This window comes from Diceros bicornis, chromosome 5 (genome assembly GCF_020826845.1).
Source record: "Diceros bicornis minor isolate mBicDic1 chromosome 5, mDicBic1.mat.cur, whole genome shotgun sequence".
NCBI classification, from domain to species: Eukaryota; Metazoa; Chordata; class Mammalia; order Perissodactyla; family Rhinocerotidae; genus Diceros; species Diceros bicornis.
In genome coordinates this window covers 70,601,892-70,620,981 of record NC_080744.1, presented here as the reverse complement: position 1 = coordinate 70,620,981, position 19,090 = coordinate 70,601,892, and the positions used below count along the sequence as shown (strand labels likewise).

Genomic DNA, 19,090 nt, shown 5'->3' with positions numbered 1-19,090 from the left:
TATTGTAATTTTTATAATATATAGTTGACTATTCTGTTATTACTAGTAATATTTTCTCTTGAATCAGATGTTCTGCCTTACTCAATACGGGTCCTGTTGGAAGCTGCTGTGAGAAATTGTGATGGCTTTTTAATGAAAAAGGAAGATGTTATGAACATCTTAGACTGGAAAACCAAACAAAGCAATGTCGAAGTGCCCTTCTTCCCTGCCCGTGTTCTTCTTCAAGATTTTACGTGAGTGAGAGATTTTTTTATGAATGAATTTTCAGAGTGTTCCCTTTTCAAAATTCAGACTCCCTGATGGTTGACTCTGTTGTTTTTTAATTTTGAAGATTAGTTTATAAATTTTAAAAAGTTGCCTATTTTAAACTGAAGCCATTTGTTAAAAATTAGGCACTTGTTTCTTGTATAGTTTATTCAAATACTATTTTTGCTTAACTGCCTACTTGTCATCTCCATCTAGCTAATAGGTTTTTCAAACTGAACATATCCAAAACTTGATTGCCCAGGCTGCCTCACCTATTCCTTTTCAAGTCTTTTCCATCATTGTAAATGGGACTATAGTCTCCCGTTTGTTTAAAGCAAAAATCTAGGTGTTAACCTTGATTCCTCTCTTTCCCTTACACATAATCCAGTCTCTCAGCAAGTTCTGTCAGCTCTACCTTTGAAATATGTCCTGAGTCCAAATACTTTTTACCATCTCCACTACTGTCATCCTGATTCTAGTCCCATTCTCTCTTACCTGAACTATAACTATAATAGTCTCTTAACTGGTATCCCTGCTTCCACGCATGCAATCTATAGTCTTTTGTTTTCACAGTAGGTGAAGTAACTTGGTTAAAAAATGTTAATCCAAGTTATATCATTTCCCCATATACCAGTTGGCTTTAATCACACTTAGAATAAAATCCAAAGGCTTTACCATAGCCTGAAAGACCTTGCCTGATCTGGGTGTCCAGGGATTATTTATTGGAAGAGTTAAATGTTTAGCTGAGTTTTGAAGGAGGTATAAGAGTTAGCTAGACAAATAAGAACATCACCTTCACCCACCTACCCAAATCTTTTTTTGTATATCACTGCTCTGTGTACCCTATATATGCTGCTATTATAGTACTTATGATAATATTCTATAATTGCTACTTTATCTTCCTACAAATTCCTTGCGAGCAGGAACTCCTTGGCCTTGTGCCATTAGTGTCTAGCTCATTGAAGGCATTTGGTAAATGCTTGTTATATAGTTGGCTGGAGATATATATATATGTATATATGTAGTGATAGCTTTGGAGTAGCAGGAAGGCACTGGGAGGGAAGGGACTGGAGCTAGGGAAAAGGGAGAAGGAGTATCATAAAATTGAAGGCAGGAGAAAGAATTCCATAGACAGTTCCCTTGAAGTTCTATTATACCTCTAAAAATCATCTTTTATGTTATTTTTGGCACATCTACTCCTGAGCACTCAAGGTCTCAGGTAATATTTAATGTTAATTCTCATTAAACCAGGATACATCTAACTTTGGATAACAAATACATTATCAAAGATGAATACAAACTAAAAAGGGATACTTTTAAAATATAAAAATGGGTGGTGAACAGAATGTAGTCATCCCAGAAAAGAATATAAAATGTAAAAATGAATAAATGCATATTAATCATTTGAGCATATATAAAAGAACAATTAGAATTGTAATTTGATCATTCTTTATTTTTTAGTGGAATACCGGCAATGGTGGATTTTGCTGCTATGAGGGAGGCAGTGAAAACTCTTGGAGGTGATCCTAAGAAAGTCCATCCTGCCTGTCCTACAGATCTCACGGTTGACCATTCTTTACAAATTGACTTCAATAAATGGTACTTGAATACAGATATTTATAAAGACAACCATGCAAATTAACTGATAACCAACCCACTGGAAGTGTATGATACAGAGGAAAGAGTGTAGAGAAAAAATATATGCCAGAGTAAAGTATACTACATTTGGTATTGATTAATATGTAAAAGGAAAAACTGGTAAAAAGTTTATGTTGGTATATTTCTGCTGCCATTTTTGATAGAAATGTATAAGCCTAGAACCTCATTTTGGAGTTAATATCTGAATTCAGTCTTCATTTATTTCCTTTTTGTTTTTTAACCTACTTCCCTTCCAAAGAGAATCTAAAGATGTGAGTCGTAAATGTCTTTAATTAATTGGTGAGTGAAAACACTGAACTTACTAAAACTATATTTTCCTTCTACTCATTTCAGTTGAAATGTCAATTGAAATTTATTTCAATTTCTTATATTTAAAAGGTCCCTTTGACCAAGGTGAAACTGGAGAAGACGTGATTCTGTTGTCATGCTCCAGCTTTTATTTTACATTTGCTGGAGTAGAGGTATAAGACTGCGATTTAGTCATGTGCCACATAGCAATGTTTTTGGTCAACAACAGGCTGCATATATGATAGTAGTCCCATTAGATTAGTACCATATAGCCTAGTTGTGTAGTAGGCTATACTATCTAGGTTTGTGTAAGTATACTCTGTGATGTTTGCACAATGACGAAATTGCCTAATGATGCAGTTCTTTGAATTTGCCCCTGTTAAGCCATGCGTGACTGTATTACAAACCATGAGAGCTTTTGCCCTCCAGATTAAAACTATGGCTCTGAGCTTCTTTTAGATTTTAGCTGAAAAAAATGTATTTTGTAACTTAAAAGTTATTTAAATTGTTATAGAAGTATATGAAAATGATTTTATTTGGCACTTAGAATTATGTTTTCATCTCCATAAATTTAAATTACCTGTTTCACTTTTTTAGGTAATCTGAAATTTGCTTTTGAAACCTGAGTTAAGTGATATATTAACCTTTGAACAACATTCGGTAAACTTCTAGATAGCATTACTAGTGTGTATTTTTTGAAGCGCTAAATTTCTGTCACTTTTAAATGGTTTTATTTTGTTTCTTTTTTTGGAATGATAGTGCAATACAGAATGCTCCAAATCCTGGAGGTGGTGACCTACAGAAAGCAGGAAAGCTCTCTCCACTTAAAGCACAGCCTAAGAAGCTTCCCTGCAGAGGCCAGACTACCTGCCGAGGATCGTGTGATTCTGGAGAACTAAGCCGAAACTCAGGAAAATTTTCTTCACAGATTGAGAATACACCCATTCTATGTCCTTTTCATTTGCAACCAGTGCCTGAGTATGAGATTTTTTTTTTTTTAATATTTATTAATGCCAGGTTATTTTTCAGTTAAGGAAATCACATTTATTCTCCTTCCCCTTCTGATTCCTATTAGATTGCTTTCCTACTTACTATGTTGGGTTACATATTTATATGTATTTTCTATTGTACTGAAAGAAGCAAAGTTAATTAAAATGCTAGTCTCTAAATATCATTATCTGTTTCTGTTCCTTAGGAAGAAAACCTTAAGGTTTTTCTGTACATGTATTTAATTTTTATGACTAATGTGGGCAGAAAAATGAGATCTCATCTTAAACTGTGAATTTTTTATTTTAGTGAATTTGTGCCATTCACATGCTCTTGATTCATTCATATTTCTTTTGTGAATTCCCTATTTATATTTTTAGCTTTTTTCCCCGTATTAGGAGATTTCTTATTTTTTCTTATTACATTAAGAACTCTATATTACATATGATACCAACTTAATGAGCCCATTTAGATAAGTGATTGCCTATATGGTATTAGTAAGCCTGCCTAGAAAAGATCCTATTTTTAGGAGTTGGTTCAATTTCCTAACAGGTAATTTTTCAAAATAAGAGAAGAATTCTATGACTTGAATTTTTATATGCTATAAAATTTCCTAAGTCTTACTCTTATTTTTGAGAGAGCTATGTTGTTTATCCTATGGTTAATAAACTGTAAAAAAAAAAAATTTATTAAAAAATGGCTTAAAATTTTTAAAGTTTAAAAAAATTTAACACGTTTAAGATTTAGAATAGCTAAAAATAACACCCACACATATTTCATCCCAAATGCCAAATAAAACATGAATTCATTTGTCCCTGCATTGGATCTTTCAAGTTCTATCTAGTTTTCAAGTTTTTGGCTCAATATTTCTATAAAGCCTTAGGTTATAATGGCCTCGTGTTTGAATTCAATATAATCTGTGGGTCCTTTGCCATCAAATTATGACAATTTTATGTAATCAGCTCCTTATTCCTGCTACCTAGTTGTCCTGATTGTTAAGGACATGCTGACTTTTGAGATTAATCTCTCTTCTCCTGAAAAGGAGGATTTATTGATTCAAAAATCATTGATTTTTTTGGTTGTCGTTTTATAACTGGGAGATTATGAAGTGCTAAGATGATATATTTTTATTTCTCAAAATCTAAACTGATGTAACATTTGTATTCAATTTTGACTGTAAATTACAAAATATTAATATGAGTTATATTCCCTGGCTATATGAAAATAGTAACTCTCTTTTGGGTCCTTAAGTGCATCAATGAAGTATTAATTATAGGCTCAAACAAGAAATTAAGGGGTAGAAAGTTGAGAGCAAATGTTTGGCACTTAAAATCATTGCCTAATTTGAAGTCAGGTTATGAGCTAATAAATGGTACTTTGTAACCATACGTGCTATGGAAGGGTGAAATAATTGGAGTGGCTCTAGACAGCTGTGTTCCCTGAGGTCCTGAGAAAAATCTCATTAAGATGTGCTTGGCTTCAAATAATCACTCAGCAATGAATTATTAATCTTTGTTTCCAAAAAAAATGTTGATAATTAAACAACTGTAATTATCTGGACCCTGGAGGACATGTATAATTTAAGTTATATTGATATTCTAGTCAACACTTAATCACCAGCTGACATAAACAACTTAAAGCTGTTAGAAATAATTTTTTAAAACTATCCATTAGATAAAAATAGCTTCCTGAAAATGGTACCATGTTTATTGCTTGGAGGTGAATTGTTTTTATCTCTTAGTTTAAATAATTCATGTAAAATATATTTATAATCCATATAAAGTAAACTGCTACTTATACATAAAATAGAACCTTCCATTTTGGGTGAGATAAATACAAGATTTTTGCCAAAAGCTCTTTTTAAACTGTAAAATGATGTTGAACTGTCTTTGTCATTGCTACGTAGTGATAGTCAACATCCATCTCACAGTTTAACTGGCACAGGAGCCAGGTGGGTGGAAATGTCCATGCTTACTGTTGAATAAGCTACTACCTTCCTTTTTCCTTGCAGTGGAAAATCCAACAAAGCTTACTATGTTATTTTTAATATGATTTTAGCCAGATCTCACAGTAATGTATGTTAAGTACAGTTTGGGACATGGGTGTGGATGTGGCTTTAATATACCCAGTAAAATAATAAATCCTTTTAATAGCTTTCTGGTGTTTTACTTAAAGCAGAACTTTCTTGTTGGAAAGAAAATATGAGAAGTCTAGTAAATTGCTGTTCCAAGAATTTTTAAAATATGCTTGTATGTTTGTGTATAAGAATGAAGACTTAGAAACAAGGGAAGTCTTTTCTGTAATACATGCATTTAATGCCAGCTCTTCTTCCTTCTAGACCTGAAACAGTGTTAAAAAATCAAGAAGTAGAATTTGGCAGAAATCGCGAAAGGCTTCAGTTTTTCAAGGTATAAATGATTTGGGGGAAATTTTTATGTTGAAATTTATAAAATATTGATAAGGTATGGTTTTTATATCTTTAGACTAGTAGTTTTTAAACACTTGATAGCAGTAGAACCTTTTTGTTCCTTCAAAGAAAATCTTATCTGAAACCCCAGCAGTGGCTTTGGTTCAAGTGAGCTTGGAAGACCTTGTATGTAGAATCCCCAGAACACACTTGAAATCTGCTGTTTATCTGGACTGTTGGAACATTTTTCTTTAACTTAATTTTGTTTTAATAATCTTTAAAATGAATTATGTTTAGGTTTAGTATCTGCATATTTGTTTTTAAGTATATACTATAAACTTTGACCATATTGAACATTGGTAAAATATTTTTGGTGTCAATAGTTATTATATCTTGATTGTGAGCACCAATTCATATAATGTACTAACACTTGGATTTCTTAAATTTAAACAAAATATAGTGGAGTTCAAGAGTTTTTAAGAATGTGGCTGTAATCCCTCCTGGAACTGGAATGGCTCATCAAGTAAACTTAGAATATTTGTCAAGAGTGGTTTTTGAAGAGAAGGACCTCCTCTTCCCAGACAGTGTTGTTGGCACAGATTCTCATATAACCATGGTGAATGGTTTGGGGATTCTGGGGTGGGGTAAGTAAATGACTAAATATATTTAGTTCTTTTTGGGAGAAGATGTCAGGAACATTATAAAAGAACATAAATAGCAGGTCTTTTTAGCCTCTTTGAGGGTGTTTTTTCATCTATAAAACAGCAGCAAAAATAGATCTTAACTGAAGTGTTTACGGACAGTGTGATATAAGAGAATTTACGAAAAGAAATTTGCACAGTACTACCATCTCTGGAGTGATTAGTGATGATGATGATGTCTATGAAGATGTTGTGGTTACTTCCTTGTTTCAAGTCCTCAGTGTCTTCTGACCTTTATAAATCCAAATTCCTTTGCATTTTATACAAGGCCCTTTACAACCTGGTGCCTCTTTGAGCATTCACCCACACACATCCTAAAGACTAGTCATTTATTTCCCTGAATGGGCTGTGCTCTTGTATGTCATGGCTTTGCACAGGCTATTCCCTCTGGCAGAACACAGTTAGTCTTTTACAAGGTGGTTTTTTTTTTTTTTTATAATTTTATTTATTTATTTATTTTTCCCCCAAAGCCCCAGTAGATAGTTGTATGTCATAGCTGCACATCCTTCTAGTTGCTGTATGTGGGACGTGGCCTCAGCATGGCCGGAGAGGCGGTGCGTCGGTGCGCACCCAGGATCCAAACCCGGGCCGCCAGCAGCGGAGCGCACGCACTTAACCGCTAAGCCACAGGGCCGGCCCTACAAGGTGTTTTAATTATTGACTTTTTTGTCTTTGCCTTTACACTGAGCTTCTTGAGGTTGACAGGAACTGAGTTCTATTCATACCTATATCTTGAGCATAGTACAGTACTTAGCATAATAAATACTCAATGTTTACTAAATTTAAAGTAAAGGTAAAAATCAGTTTTTTTCAGCCATGTGAGTAGAGTCATTCTTTTGAGAAAACTTGAATCCCCTCTCCACAGTAATAGCAGTGTAGCAACTCTGTAAGGGACTGTGTAAGACAAGTTCATGAACACCTAGAGATTTAGATGTTACCAAGATAAATTATCTTTAAACGTACTATGCTAATATACCTGTCTTTTTTACTTTAGGGGTTGGAGGCATTGAAACAGAATCAGTTATGCTTGGTCTGCCAGTTTCTCTTACTTTACCAGAGGTGGTTGGATGTGAGTTAACTGGCTCATCGAACCCTTTTGTTACATCCATAGATGTTGTTCTTGGCATTACGAAGGTAAGTTAAAATTGTGCTAGCTGCATAGCTTAGTGGACATTATTTTTATGTAAGTAGAGGAGCCGCATGAGAGCAGGGATTTTGGTTTGTCAATGTATCCTCAGCATCTGACATTATTAGGCACATCATCATAGTTATCATCATAGTAGTAACATCAAATATATAACACTCTGTACTAGTAAGTACAAAACAGTTTGTTGTGTCATGGTTCACTTGACATGTTAACTCATTCATTCGTCATTACAAGTCTATGGTACTATTACTGTCCCCATTTTAATTCTGGAAAACTTGAGATACAGTAAGGTTTAATGACTTGCCAAAGGGTCATAGAGCTGAATAGCAAGTGGTACAACAACAATTGTAACCCAGGCAGTCAGGTTCTTGAGTCCATACTTTTAACCATTATGCCTTATTGCCTCAATAAATACTTGTTGACTACATGAATAAAAAATATCCTAGTTAGGAAGGATCTAATTGCATCTCCTTTTATACTTAATTAAATCATTTGCCCTTTAGAGACTATTACTTTACTAGGTAATATTTTCAAAAATATGGACTGTAGAAGTGTGATTGTGTCAAATTTTTCTATTGGCTGTTTTAACGTTTCTTTAAAATACTATATAGAAACTTTTAAGATTTAAAATGTTGGCTGCATGCATTCAATACATATACTCTAGAGTTTCCTAGTGAACAATAATTTGTAACTCTCCGTCCTAAATTTTTGGTTTTCACTAACTTTATTTTAATGATTAAGTCCCATTTGGTTAAATGAATGAACCCGGGAATGTTCCACGCGTAATTCCAGTTTGGATCCCAGAGTCTCAGCATTTTTGGTTAGATTATTGGTCTGAAGGCTTTTGGGATACTCCGCAAGGAAAGAAAATGGTATTGCCTCCCTCTTGGCATTTAGTATTGATCTTCTTTCCTAATTAGAAAAAATTTTGACATCTTACAGAAATGATTGATCGATGTATGGTACCAAAAGGTCAAGAAGTTAAATTGAGAATTGCAGGACTATTCCTAAAGGAAAAGGAATATACCATTATGTTTTTAGAGAAATCAGTTCTTTCCTTTGGACATGCTGAAAATTAATGCTGCTTTTTAGACTCCTCTGGCTATATTTTTTCTTAACAATATTACATATCTATTTTGACATGTTGGCTCTGACAATGATACAAAAATTAAATCTATTGTATATGTTTACATTTATTGACTATTTTATTTCTTATTGGAGGCCCTTTTCATGATCTTTATATGATTAATCATGTATTGCTTTTCAAAATGTACATTGTGGTACCTCATTAATTTGGTGAAAGCAGCATTTGGCTTGGTGTATCTAATCTGTATTGCTCTCATTCTCAAAAATATTACCATGAGTATAAAGAAACGTCTTTCTCTTAGGCTTGAGTTTCTACATCTATAAAAAAAGTGTTTGGATTAAGTGATCCCTAGCAACTCTAGTATTTTAGGACTTAATATTATTCATAAGTTGAAGGTTGTTTCATTCTTAGTTACCCCCCTGGGCACTCTTCCTATACCAATCTGAGACCATTTTACAATTTAGAAAAGGTGAGTAGCTGTTTTGGTTACTTGGTAGTAAGTAAAAAAATGATTTTAGAAGAAATTAAGTTTGAAGCTACATGTTAAATCCTATCAAAATGGAATTTACCTGTAATTAATGATGCTGTAAATATTTGGACCAGTAGGTGGAATTGGAAGAATTTTTATAGCCAGTATATAATTTTTTATTTAAATACAAAGTTTCATCAGTATATTAGTATTTCATTAAGTCTAAGATGCCATTAATGGTTAGAAGTACCATTGTTTTATGTACTGCTAAGAAAGAAAAAAGACTACCAGCTAACAGACACAACATCAAGTCTAAGGTGCCCTGATTTCACAGATGTTAAAACGTGAATCTTAGCCATTTTGAGCTTTCAAGCCCTTCCCTACCTAACAGTAACTTCAGATCACTCTTCTGTTGACTATTTATCTTAAAATACCTGCAAAACCAGAATGCGTGGATGTTTCATAAGAACAACAGAGGACCTCTTTTCTTCATTGTCACTAGTATTGGTTAAAAATTAGATTTTATAGTTTTCAGAGAATCCATGCTAATCTTAACATTGCTCATATTGTGTTTCTGTGTATCCCTTTATATAGCACCTTAGGCAAGTAGGAGTGGCTGGAAAGTTTGTTGAGTTTTTTGGAAGTGGAGTTTCACAATTATCTATAGTGGATCGAACTACAATAGCAAACATGTGTCCAGAATATGGTGCTATCCTCAGCTTTTTCCCTGTTGATAATGTGACATTAAAACATTTAGAACATACAGGTAAGAAAATATCATTAGGATAAATGTGTTACATTTCCAGTGTGTCTGAAATATTTTATAATAAATCACTGCCTTGTACATGTTATTTAATGTTCATGAAATTATCTTATTGTGAAACAGTGGCTTTCAAATAAACTGCATCAGATATCTTTAAAAAGTATTGTGCTCTCGGGGCTGGCCCGGGGGCGCAAGCGGTTAAGTGCACGCACTCCACTGCGGCAGCCCAGGGTTCGCCGTTTCGGATCCTGGGCACGCACCAATGCACAGATTGGCAAGCCATGCTGTGGTGGCATCCCATATAAAGTGGAGGAAGATGGGCACGGATGTTAGCCCAGGGCCAGTCTTCCCCAGCAAAAAAAAAAGGAGGATTGGCAGATGTTAGCACAGGGCTGATCTCCTCACAAAAAAAAAAAAAAAAAAAAAATTTTGTATTCTCAAACCCTGATACCCTGTGACTCATTTACTCATTTATAGCAACTTAAGGGAATTATTCAAACTGCTAATCTTCACCTCACTTTTTCCCAATAATGATAAATACCCTGCCTAGGGATCAGAGGTTGCAATTTCATGGAAGCCAAGCTTGATATTCCCTTCTATATCCAGGAGTAGAGGAGAAACCAGACAAAAACAGTTTGGGAACCAGTGCTCTAATCTAAAGAATAAAAAGCACATAATTTTGTGAAATGCAACATAGGGTTACAGGTTTCAAATCTTTTTTATAGCCTCATTATCTAGGAACTTGGACCTCTCTTCTACTGACTATTTAATTTAAAATAGAAAGTATCTGCGAAACGAGAGTGTGGTTGATATTTCATAGGGCTCCTATCAAAAAAACAGGATCTGGGGCTGGCACGGTGGCATAGCGGTTAAGTTTGTGCATTCCGCTTCAGTGGCCCGGTGTTCACAGGTTCGGATCCTTGGCGAGGACCTACTCACTGTTCATCAAGCCATGCTGAGGCAGTGTCCCACATAGAGGAACTAGAAGGACCTACAGCTAGGATATACAACTATGTACTGGGGCTTTGGGGAGAAAAAAGAAAGAGGAAGATTGGCAACAGATTTTAGCTCAGGGCCAATCTTCCTCAAAAAAATAAAAGTAAGAAAAAGTTAGGATCTTTTTAAATTTGATCCACTTCCCTTTTTCTAAGAGATAATTGCTGAACTACTATCTCTAATCATAGATGTATTTTGGGGATATATTCTAGTATTCAGTTTAGGGGCAGATTATGATAAGTTAATAAGTCATATGGCAAAATGGATGACTGGTCGTTTGGAACGTTAAAAGAAATGGTCCTCATAGAATGCAGAGGTTTCTCTACACTGGATTTTGGTTGGTAGAACATTCAACAGAAATGGTTAGAGGTGCCTCATTCCTTGCATATTAATATGAGTTAATGTATTAATGATCTATTACCGTGTAACCAATTATCCTAAAACTTAGTGGCTTAAAACAGCAATAATCATTTATTGCTGCATGGTTTCAGTGGGTCAGTGATTCAGACAGGGCATAGCTGGGACAGCTTGTCTCTGCTTCATGGTTTCTGAGGCCTTAACTGCAAGACTTGAAAGGTGGGGCCAAGAATCCTCGAAGGCTTGTTCACTCGCATATCTGGCAGTGAATGCTAGCTGTCAGCTGGGGACTCGGTGAGGGCTTTTAGCCAGAACATCCACATGTGGTTTCTCCATGTAATATAGGCTTTCTCACATGGTAGCATTTCAAGGGTAAATAACCTGAGAGAGATGGAGTGCCAGCTTGAAATCACATTGCTCAGGTTCAAGAGGAATAAACATAGATTCCACCTCTTGGTGGGGGAATGTCACTGTCACATTGTAAGAAGAACATGTAACTTGGGGTATATATTGTTATGGCAATCATTGGAAAGTACAGTCTGCCACAGTTACTTACTTTTCATCAGGCTTACAGATAACTGCCTAAATGTTTAATTGGAAATTTTTATTGTTAACATCTAAATTCTTTTAATTTTTTTGAAGCTCTGTTAGATCTTTTTATCTTTTCTGCTCTGTGAAACTGTTCTTAACTTTCATTTACTTTATTTTTTCCTTTTGACTATTATATTAAGGTTGCATATTGCTTATATAGGTTGCTTATTTCACCCTTCATGGTGGGTAGTAATTTATGTTCAATTATACTGTTGGTTTTTCTTTTGCAAACTATTTTTTGTGAGTTTTATAGAACTGGCTCAATACTTCTGATCTTGTCTGTGATTGAGTAACTTTAAAGGGGGGCTGTTAGGTATTTTATAAAGTGGAGGTTTCATGAAGGGTAAAATTTTTATTGCTCTTGAGAATAATATCAAGTACTAATTTGTAAAGAAATCTACTCTGAGTACTTAGTAATATGTAATATTTGTTTCTTGCTGATCATTGGAATTCAGCAACCTTACCCACAAAGATTTCAAAATTCCTTACTGGATTTTTGTTGTTGTTCATCATCTTTTTAGGTTTTGACAAAGCCAAACTCAAGTCAATGGAAACATACCTTAAAGCTGTGAAATTGTTTCGAAATGACCAGAATAATTCAGGAGAACCTGAATACTCTCAGGTATATAGAAATAACCCACCTAATACTTAGGAGTATAAATTCTGGAGCCTGACCCCCTGGGTTTGAATCCCATCTCTAAGACTTATTAGCTGTATAACCCTGGGCAATTTATTTAGCCTTTCTGCCTCAGTTTCCTCATGTCTAAAATATGAAGATAATATCTACCTCATAGGATTCTTTAGGATTCTTAAGAGATTAAATACAAATTCATTAGAACAATTTCAGGTAGATAGGAAGTGCTTAATAAATGTTAGCTATTACTATTATTATTTAACAAATATTATTTGTGACTCTGCTTTAATTTTATTAATTTTACATAGATTTCTATTAGAGTGAATTTTATGAAGTCTAAATTTTTAGTATTTAAAATTGACTCAATTTATTGCTCTAATTTTTTTCTACTTTATGATGAGAGTACTATAATATCCTTCCAAAATACCAGTTTTGATAATTTCTGCATCTGGTTAATATCTATATTTTGTAAAAATTCACTGTTAGGAAAGGGGTATACAGTTATGTGGTCTTAAATGTTAAAGATATTTTACAATCTAAGCAAATGTATATCTACTGAAAATTTATATTTATCTTGAAGTAGGTAGAATTCACTTTCAGGAAAGTCTAAATTTTTTTTTTTTCTGTGAGGAAGATCGGCCCTGAGCTAACATCTGCCAATCCTCCTCTTTTTGCTGAGGAAGACTGGCCCTGGGCTAACATCCATGCCTATCTTCCTCTACTTTATATGGGACACGGCCACAGCATGGCTTGACAAGTGGTGCGTCGGTGCGCGCCGGGTTTCGGAACTGGCGAACCCCGGGCCACCACAGCAGAGCATGCGCACTTAACTGCTTGCGCCACCGGGCTGGCCCGAGGAAAGTCTAAATTTTAATAAAATTCATTTTCTAGGAGTGTGTCAGGGATCTAAAGCAACTTGGTGTTCTCGTAGGTCTGATTAACTGTTAAGCTGTTTTTTTGTTGGGAAATCTATTTTCTCATAAGCTTTATTTTTCTTCATAGCATGTATCCCTACCTGACATAAAATATTAATTCGTATGCTTGCTTGCCTGTCTTCACCACTAGAATACAAGTAAGCTCCATGAAGACAGAAACTTCGTCTGTTTTGACACTGTATCCCTAGCTCCTAGAACAGTGCCTGGCACAAGTAAATATTCAGTTAATATGTTAGGTGAATAAATGAATACTTATAAGTATATTGAAGGCCAGTATAGAACCTGTAGGAAGTGAGTTTGTGTGACACTTTGGGCAAATCTTTTAAATTCTCTGATCATTTTCTGGTCCCTTTTAGGTCTATTTATTGAATCTAGTGCTTTGTCCACATTAAAAAAAAAGACATAAAAGGAACAAATAAAAAAAAGTAAATGGAAAAATTTTGCTGGTATAGTCAAGTGGATTAAATTTGTCTATTAAAAATTCAACCAAATTAAGAAATAAAACTGAAACCCATCAGGATGTTGATTTCAAGAGAAACTCGTTAAATACCTACTTAAAAACAAAATCGAGGATCATCTGGATCCATGAAATGAAAGTATAAGAAAAGCAGGTGTTGCAGTTATGATCAATCAGAATAAACAGGGCTGTTAAATAATGATGAAAGCCATAGGGAAGAAAAACTTAAGTGATTATATCCCAATGTACAAAGGAAAAGGGTAGAAATACCAGAAGAAATGAATGGAAACCTAGCTGGGAGGTGGGATTTTAACAAAATAAGATTTTTTTAAACCAAGGAATAAAAGTATGGTCTACAGGAGTCTGGCCGGCTAGACACTCTGGAACCAGGAAGAGAAAAACCTTTTCTCTGTGTCCCTCCAGCTCCCTCTGTTGACCAGGCTTAATATCACGCAAGCTGAGAAAGAAGAAATGTTTACTAAAGCCCACCTCCATTATCACAGAGCAGGCAAAGAAGGGTGAATTTGGAGCTCAGAAGCAATAAATTGATAGCTGGCACAGGCATCTACTTTATCATCAGTCATATGTGAATATCATCAATCATGTGAATACAATATTTATCTGTGGGAAAAAAATTGGGGGAACAAAATTTATACTGTTAATATTGTGGTAGTTTGCATACTATCTGCTAGTCTTGTTTTTAGCTAATTTTTTTATGTTTCATAAGTTAAATGGAGTTGTTTTAAAATCTTTATTTCTGGGTGTGTATTTCACCATTAAATTGCATTAAAACAAATGTGACTAAAACAAATGTGACTATCTTCATTCTGCTTCAGAAAGTAGTCCTTGAATTGGAATCTCTACTAATTCTAATTCCTTTTCTTCCTCTTCTCTCTCATTTCCTAGGTGATTCACATTAATCTGAATTCAATCGTTCCATCTGTCAGTGGTCCAAAAAGACCTCAGGATAGAGTTGCTGTGACAGATATGAAAAATGATTTCCAAGCTTGCTTAAATGAAAAGGTAGATTACCTATTGTTATCTTTATTTGTCAATACACTTGGTGCTAATTAAGTAGTAAGGAACCAACAGGGTGACCCATAAACTCAATCTCCTGCCATATTTTTAATATGTTATGGCACATACCAGCAGCTCCCTCTTTTTCCTTCTGTCCAAAATACAAGTCAGTGATTTGATGAGCTTATTCCCAGGTCAACTGTGAGGATCAGAGGTTGATTATGTCTATTTAAATTAATTAAAGTTAAAAATTGAGTTTCTTAGTCACAATAGCCTCATCTCAAGTGCTTGAATAGCTACGTGTGGCTGTGGGTCTTGTATTGGACAGCATAGATGATGACTATATCGTCACAGAAAGTTCTATTGGACAGCACTTATCTAGAGTTTTGTTACTTCCCAGACTGGGGAAAAAACACTATACTGTGTAATTACTCTCATAAAATCAGGTAAATGTAACAGAATAGCAAGTGACCTCTTTGACTTGGGGTTTGTACTTTCTAAGAATCATGGCTTCAATCCTGTCTTTTTCTCTATTCTGAGAACTAGTAGCTGGCTTTCTTTTCAGAGCATTTCTTTTTATAACTTGTTGATTTTTTTAATGTGAAAAGTGTCCAACTTGTGCAGCAATAAAATAGTGTAATGAGGGGCTGGCCTAGTGGCATAGTGGTTAAGTTCACACGCTCCACTTCAGCAGCCTGGGGTTCGTGGGTTCAGATCCCAGGTGCGGACCTGCACACCGCTCATCAAGCCATGCTGTGGCAGTGTCCCATATACAAAATAGAGGAATATTGGCACAGATGTTGGCTTAGGGACAATCATCCTCAAGCAAAAAGAGGAAGATTGGCAATAGGTATTAGCTCAGGGCCAATCTTCCTCACCAAAAAAAAACAGCGTAATGAATTCCAGTGTATCTTGCTTCAACAATTACCAACTCATAGCCAGTCTTGCTTCATCTATTCTACACACACATACACACACAGGATCATTTTGAAGCAAATCTCTAGCACCATTTTTATCAAAGAAAAAGTTTGTACCATCTCTTGAAAATTACTGTGAGCAGGAATGAGTAGAGAACAGCAAAGCCAAATAAGATCTGGATCCTGAGTAGTTGACTGGACTCACTCAGTAGATAAAAGCCTATGAACACCACCAGCTTCGTTTCGTGACTATTCAAATTATGCTTCAGCTAAATTACAACTACTGAATACCATAGACCTTCAGCATCACTCCCAAATAGTCAGAACTTTGAGTGTTAAATCATCAAATGTCAAGAATCTGCTGTATTTTTTACCAATCTTTTTTTCTATACATATCGAGAATACTTAGTTTATATTTATGTGCAAATTTGTATAGGTTGGATTTAAAGGCTTCCAAATTGCAGCTGAAAAGCAAAATGATATCGTCCCTATTCATTATGAAGGAAGTGAATATAAGCTCTCTCATGGATCTGTGGTCATTGCTGCAGTTATCAGTTGTACCAATAACTGCAATCCATCCGTCATGCTTGCTGCAGGTAGGTTGTGGTTTATGGCCATACGTTTTCTTTATCTAAATTGTTTTTTACTTTTCTGTTATGTTCACTTTCTTTTTCTTGGATTATGCATGAGTGAGTGTCTATGTTTGATATTGAGAGACTTTCTGAGATTTTTAGGTTGTATCTGCTGCTTCTGTTAATTTAGAAGTATAGTTAATTAGCAAAAATCTTGATAATCTACTAGAAGTTTATCATAGTGTGCTAGACTCCATTGAGAGTATAAAGGAAGTAAAAGATTATTAACAAGAATTGTAAATGAAATCAATTGTATGTACATGGAACAATGCATTAATTGTATAAAGTCATGTACAATAAATGTTAAATTGTTAAATGTAAAAGTTTATTATGATTATGGCATTTAAAATGGTTCAGTAAATGATATCTATTCTATGTGTGCATGATGTTATATTATTATATATCATTTTTTTCCATTTGTCTGCATGTTGCCGTATCAAGCTGTACCTTAATATTTTATAATGTAAAGGCTAGTACAATTTGTTTTAAATGAAACAGATCAATGAGTAAAATGGACAAAATAATGACAGTAAATTAATGAGTTTGGACTTTTACCCTAACATGAATTGGAGATCAACCTGTTAAATAAACGCTTTCTTGCTTCGTACTTTAATATGAGGGAAAGAAACACTGCCATAGTAAATCATTGTTCGTTGACTGTGCAGGTCTTTTGGCTAAAAAAGCTGTTCAAGCTGGTCTACATGTTAAACCTTACATAAGAACAAGCTTATCTCCAGGCAGTGGGATGGTTACACATTACCTCAGTTCAAGTGGAGTATTACCGTATCTGAGTAAGCTCGGGTAAGTGACAGTTATCACTGTTTATAATGACATTGGTATTCAGCAGTGATTGAAGCTGCTTATTAGGACCTTTGATGTACAAAGAGAAAATGGAAAAAATATGCTTTAGTTCTACTTGTTACATTGCCATTACCACACAATCTGAGGCCTTATCACTCAACAAATGTTTATTGGGCATATTCAGTGAGCAAGGCAATGTGTTGCCTACAGAGAAGTAGGAGATGTGATCTCTAGTTTGAGGATGGAAAGACAAGACAAGCAAGTAAAATCAAGTAACAGTGACAGACGGTATAAGGGATGGTACCAAGTAGTGCATAATTTCCAATAGTTGTGTAGATCTGTTTTCAGAAATGAGTGAAATCTTATAAGTTGCGTTATTAACTGAGTAGATTATGTTAATTGAGGTTTTGTGAGGTTATTGGATCTAACAATCCAATCAACCTAACAATTGGGAGAAGATATTTGCAAACCATACATCTGATAAGGGCTTAATCTCCAAAATATATAAAGAACTCATGCATCTCAACAACAAAAAAACTACCAACCCAATTAAAAAATGGGCAAAAGACCTGAACAGACATTTCTCCAAAGAAGATATACAGATGGCCAACAGACACATGAAAAGATGTTCAAAATCACTATCAGGGAAATGCAAATTAAAACCACAATGAGATATCACCTCACGCCCATCAGAATGGCTATAATTAACAAGACAGGAAACAATATGTGTTGGAGAGGATGTGGAGAAAAGGGAACTCTCATACACTGCTGGTGGGAGTGCAAACTGGTGCAGCCACTATGGAAAACAGTATGGAGATTCCTCAAAAAATCAAGGATAGAACTACCATATGATCCAGCTATTCCACTGTTCGGTATTTATCCAAAGAACTTGAAAACACCAATTTGCAAAGGTACATGCACCCCTGTGTTCATTGCAGCATTATTCACAATAGCCAAGACTTGGAAGCAACCTAAGTGCCCATCAAGGGATGAATGGATAAAGAAGATGTGGTATATATACACAATGGAATACTACTCAGCCATAAGAAACGATGAAATCCAGGCATTTGTGACAACATGGATGGACATTGAGGGTATAATGCAAAGTGAAATAAGTCAGAGGGAGAAGGTCAAATACCGTATGATTTCCTTCATTAAGTAGTAGATGATAATAACAATAAACAAACACACAGGGACAGAGATTGGATTGGTGGTTACCAGAGGGGAAGGGGGGAGGGAGGAGGGTGAAAGGGATAATTTGATACATGTGTGTGGTGATGGGTTGTAATTAGTATTTTGGTGGTGAACATGATGTAGTCCATGCAGAAATAGAAGTACAATGATGTACACCTGAAATTTTTACAATGTTATAAACCAATAAATAAAATAAAATAAAAAATAAAAAAAAATTAGAAAAAAAAAATGAGTGAAATCTTATAAGTTGCGTTATTAACTGAGTAGATTATGTTAATTGAGGTTTTGTGAGGTTATTGGATCTATTAAGCACAGGTTAAGTTATCCCTGAACTTTGGGGAAAATAACTTTTACATTTCTTATATACTTAAAAAAATAATTGATGCTAAGTGGGTTTTCAGTGTATATTTTGGGACATATTATCTTACATAAATCATCAGTTCCTTTGCAAGCCTGATAAATATTAGTGTTTTTTTTTTGCTTTTGGAAGAGCAGCTGAAAGTAATTTTAATGATTATACCTGTAATTTTTTAGTTATATCATCTTGGAATTTTTGTCAGGGACTGTTCTTGGGTTTAATTGGTTGAGAATTGAAAGATTTACTCCCATCACAGTATTCAATTACAATGCCTTTTTTGGGGCCTTTGATCAGATTGTTATAGCCGGGTCCTCTTGAAACTTTACAGTTTAAACCCCTTTGGATGGAAGTCTAGTATCAATTTTTTGAATGGTCATGTTATATTCCTAATAAGTAGTAGTTGAGGAATTTTCTCATGGAGTATGATGGGTTCTGTGTCAGATTTAG

The 19,090-nt window shown here is 34.7% G+C and overlaps 1 protein-coding gene across 1 annotated transcript in view; it reads left to right on the top strand.

The window, feature by feature from the left end:
• The window catches only part of IREB2 (iron responsive element binding protein 2), a 46,488-nt gene that overhangs the window by 18,009 nt on the left and 9,389 nt on the right, over window positions 1-19,090 (top strand). The window contains exons 3-13 of the mRNA XM_058542177.1: window positions 68-233; window positions 1,708-1,845; window positions 2,953-3,171; window positions 5,519-5,588; window positions 6,048-6,231; window positions 7,283-7,422; window positions 9,586-9,757; window positions 12,220-12,320; window positions 14,631-14,747; window positions 16,095-16,254; window positions 16,956-17,091. Coding sequence (XP_058398160.1) covers window positions 68-233; window positions 1,708-1,845; window positions 2,953-3,171; window positions 5,519-5,588; window positions 6,048-6,231; window positions 7,283-7,422; window positions 9,586-9,757; window positions 12,220-12,320; window positions 14,631-14,747; window positions 16,095-16,254; window positions 16,956-17,091 — 1,603 coding nt within the window. The remainder of the gene's footprint in view (window positions 1-67; window positions 234-1,707; window positions 1,846-2,952; window positions 3,172-5,518; window positions 5,589-6,047; window positions 6,232-7,282; window positions 7,423-9,585; window positions 9,758-12,219; window positions 12,321-14,630; window positions 14,748-16,094; window positions 16,255-16,955; window positions 17,092-19,090) is intronic.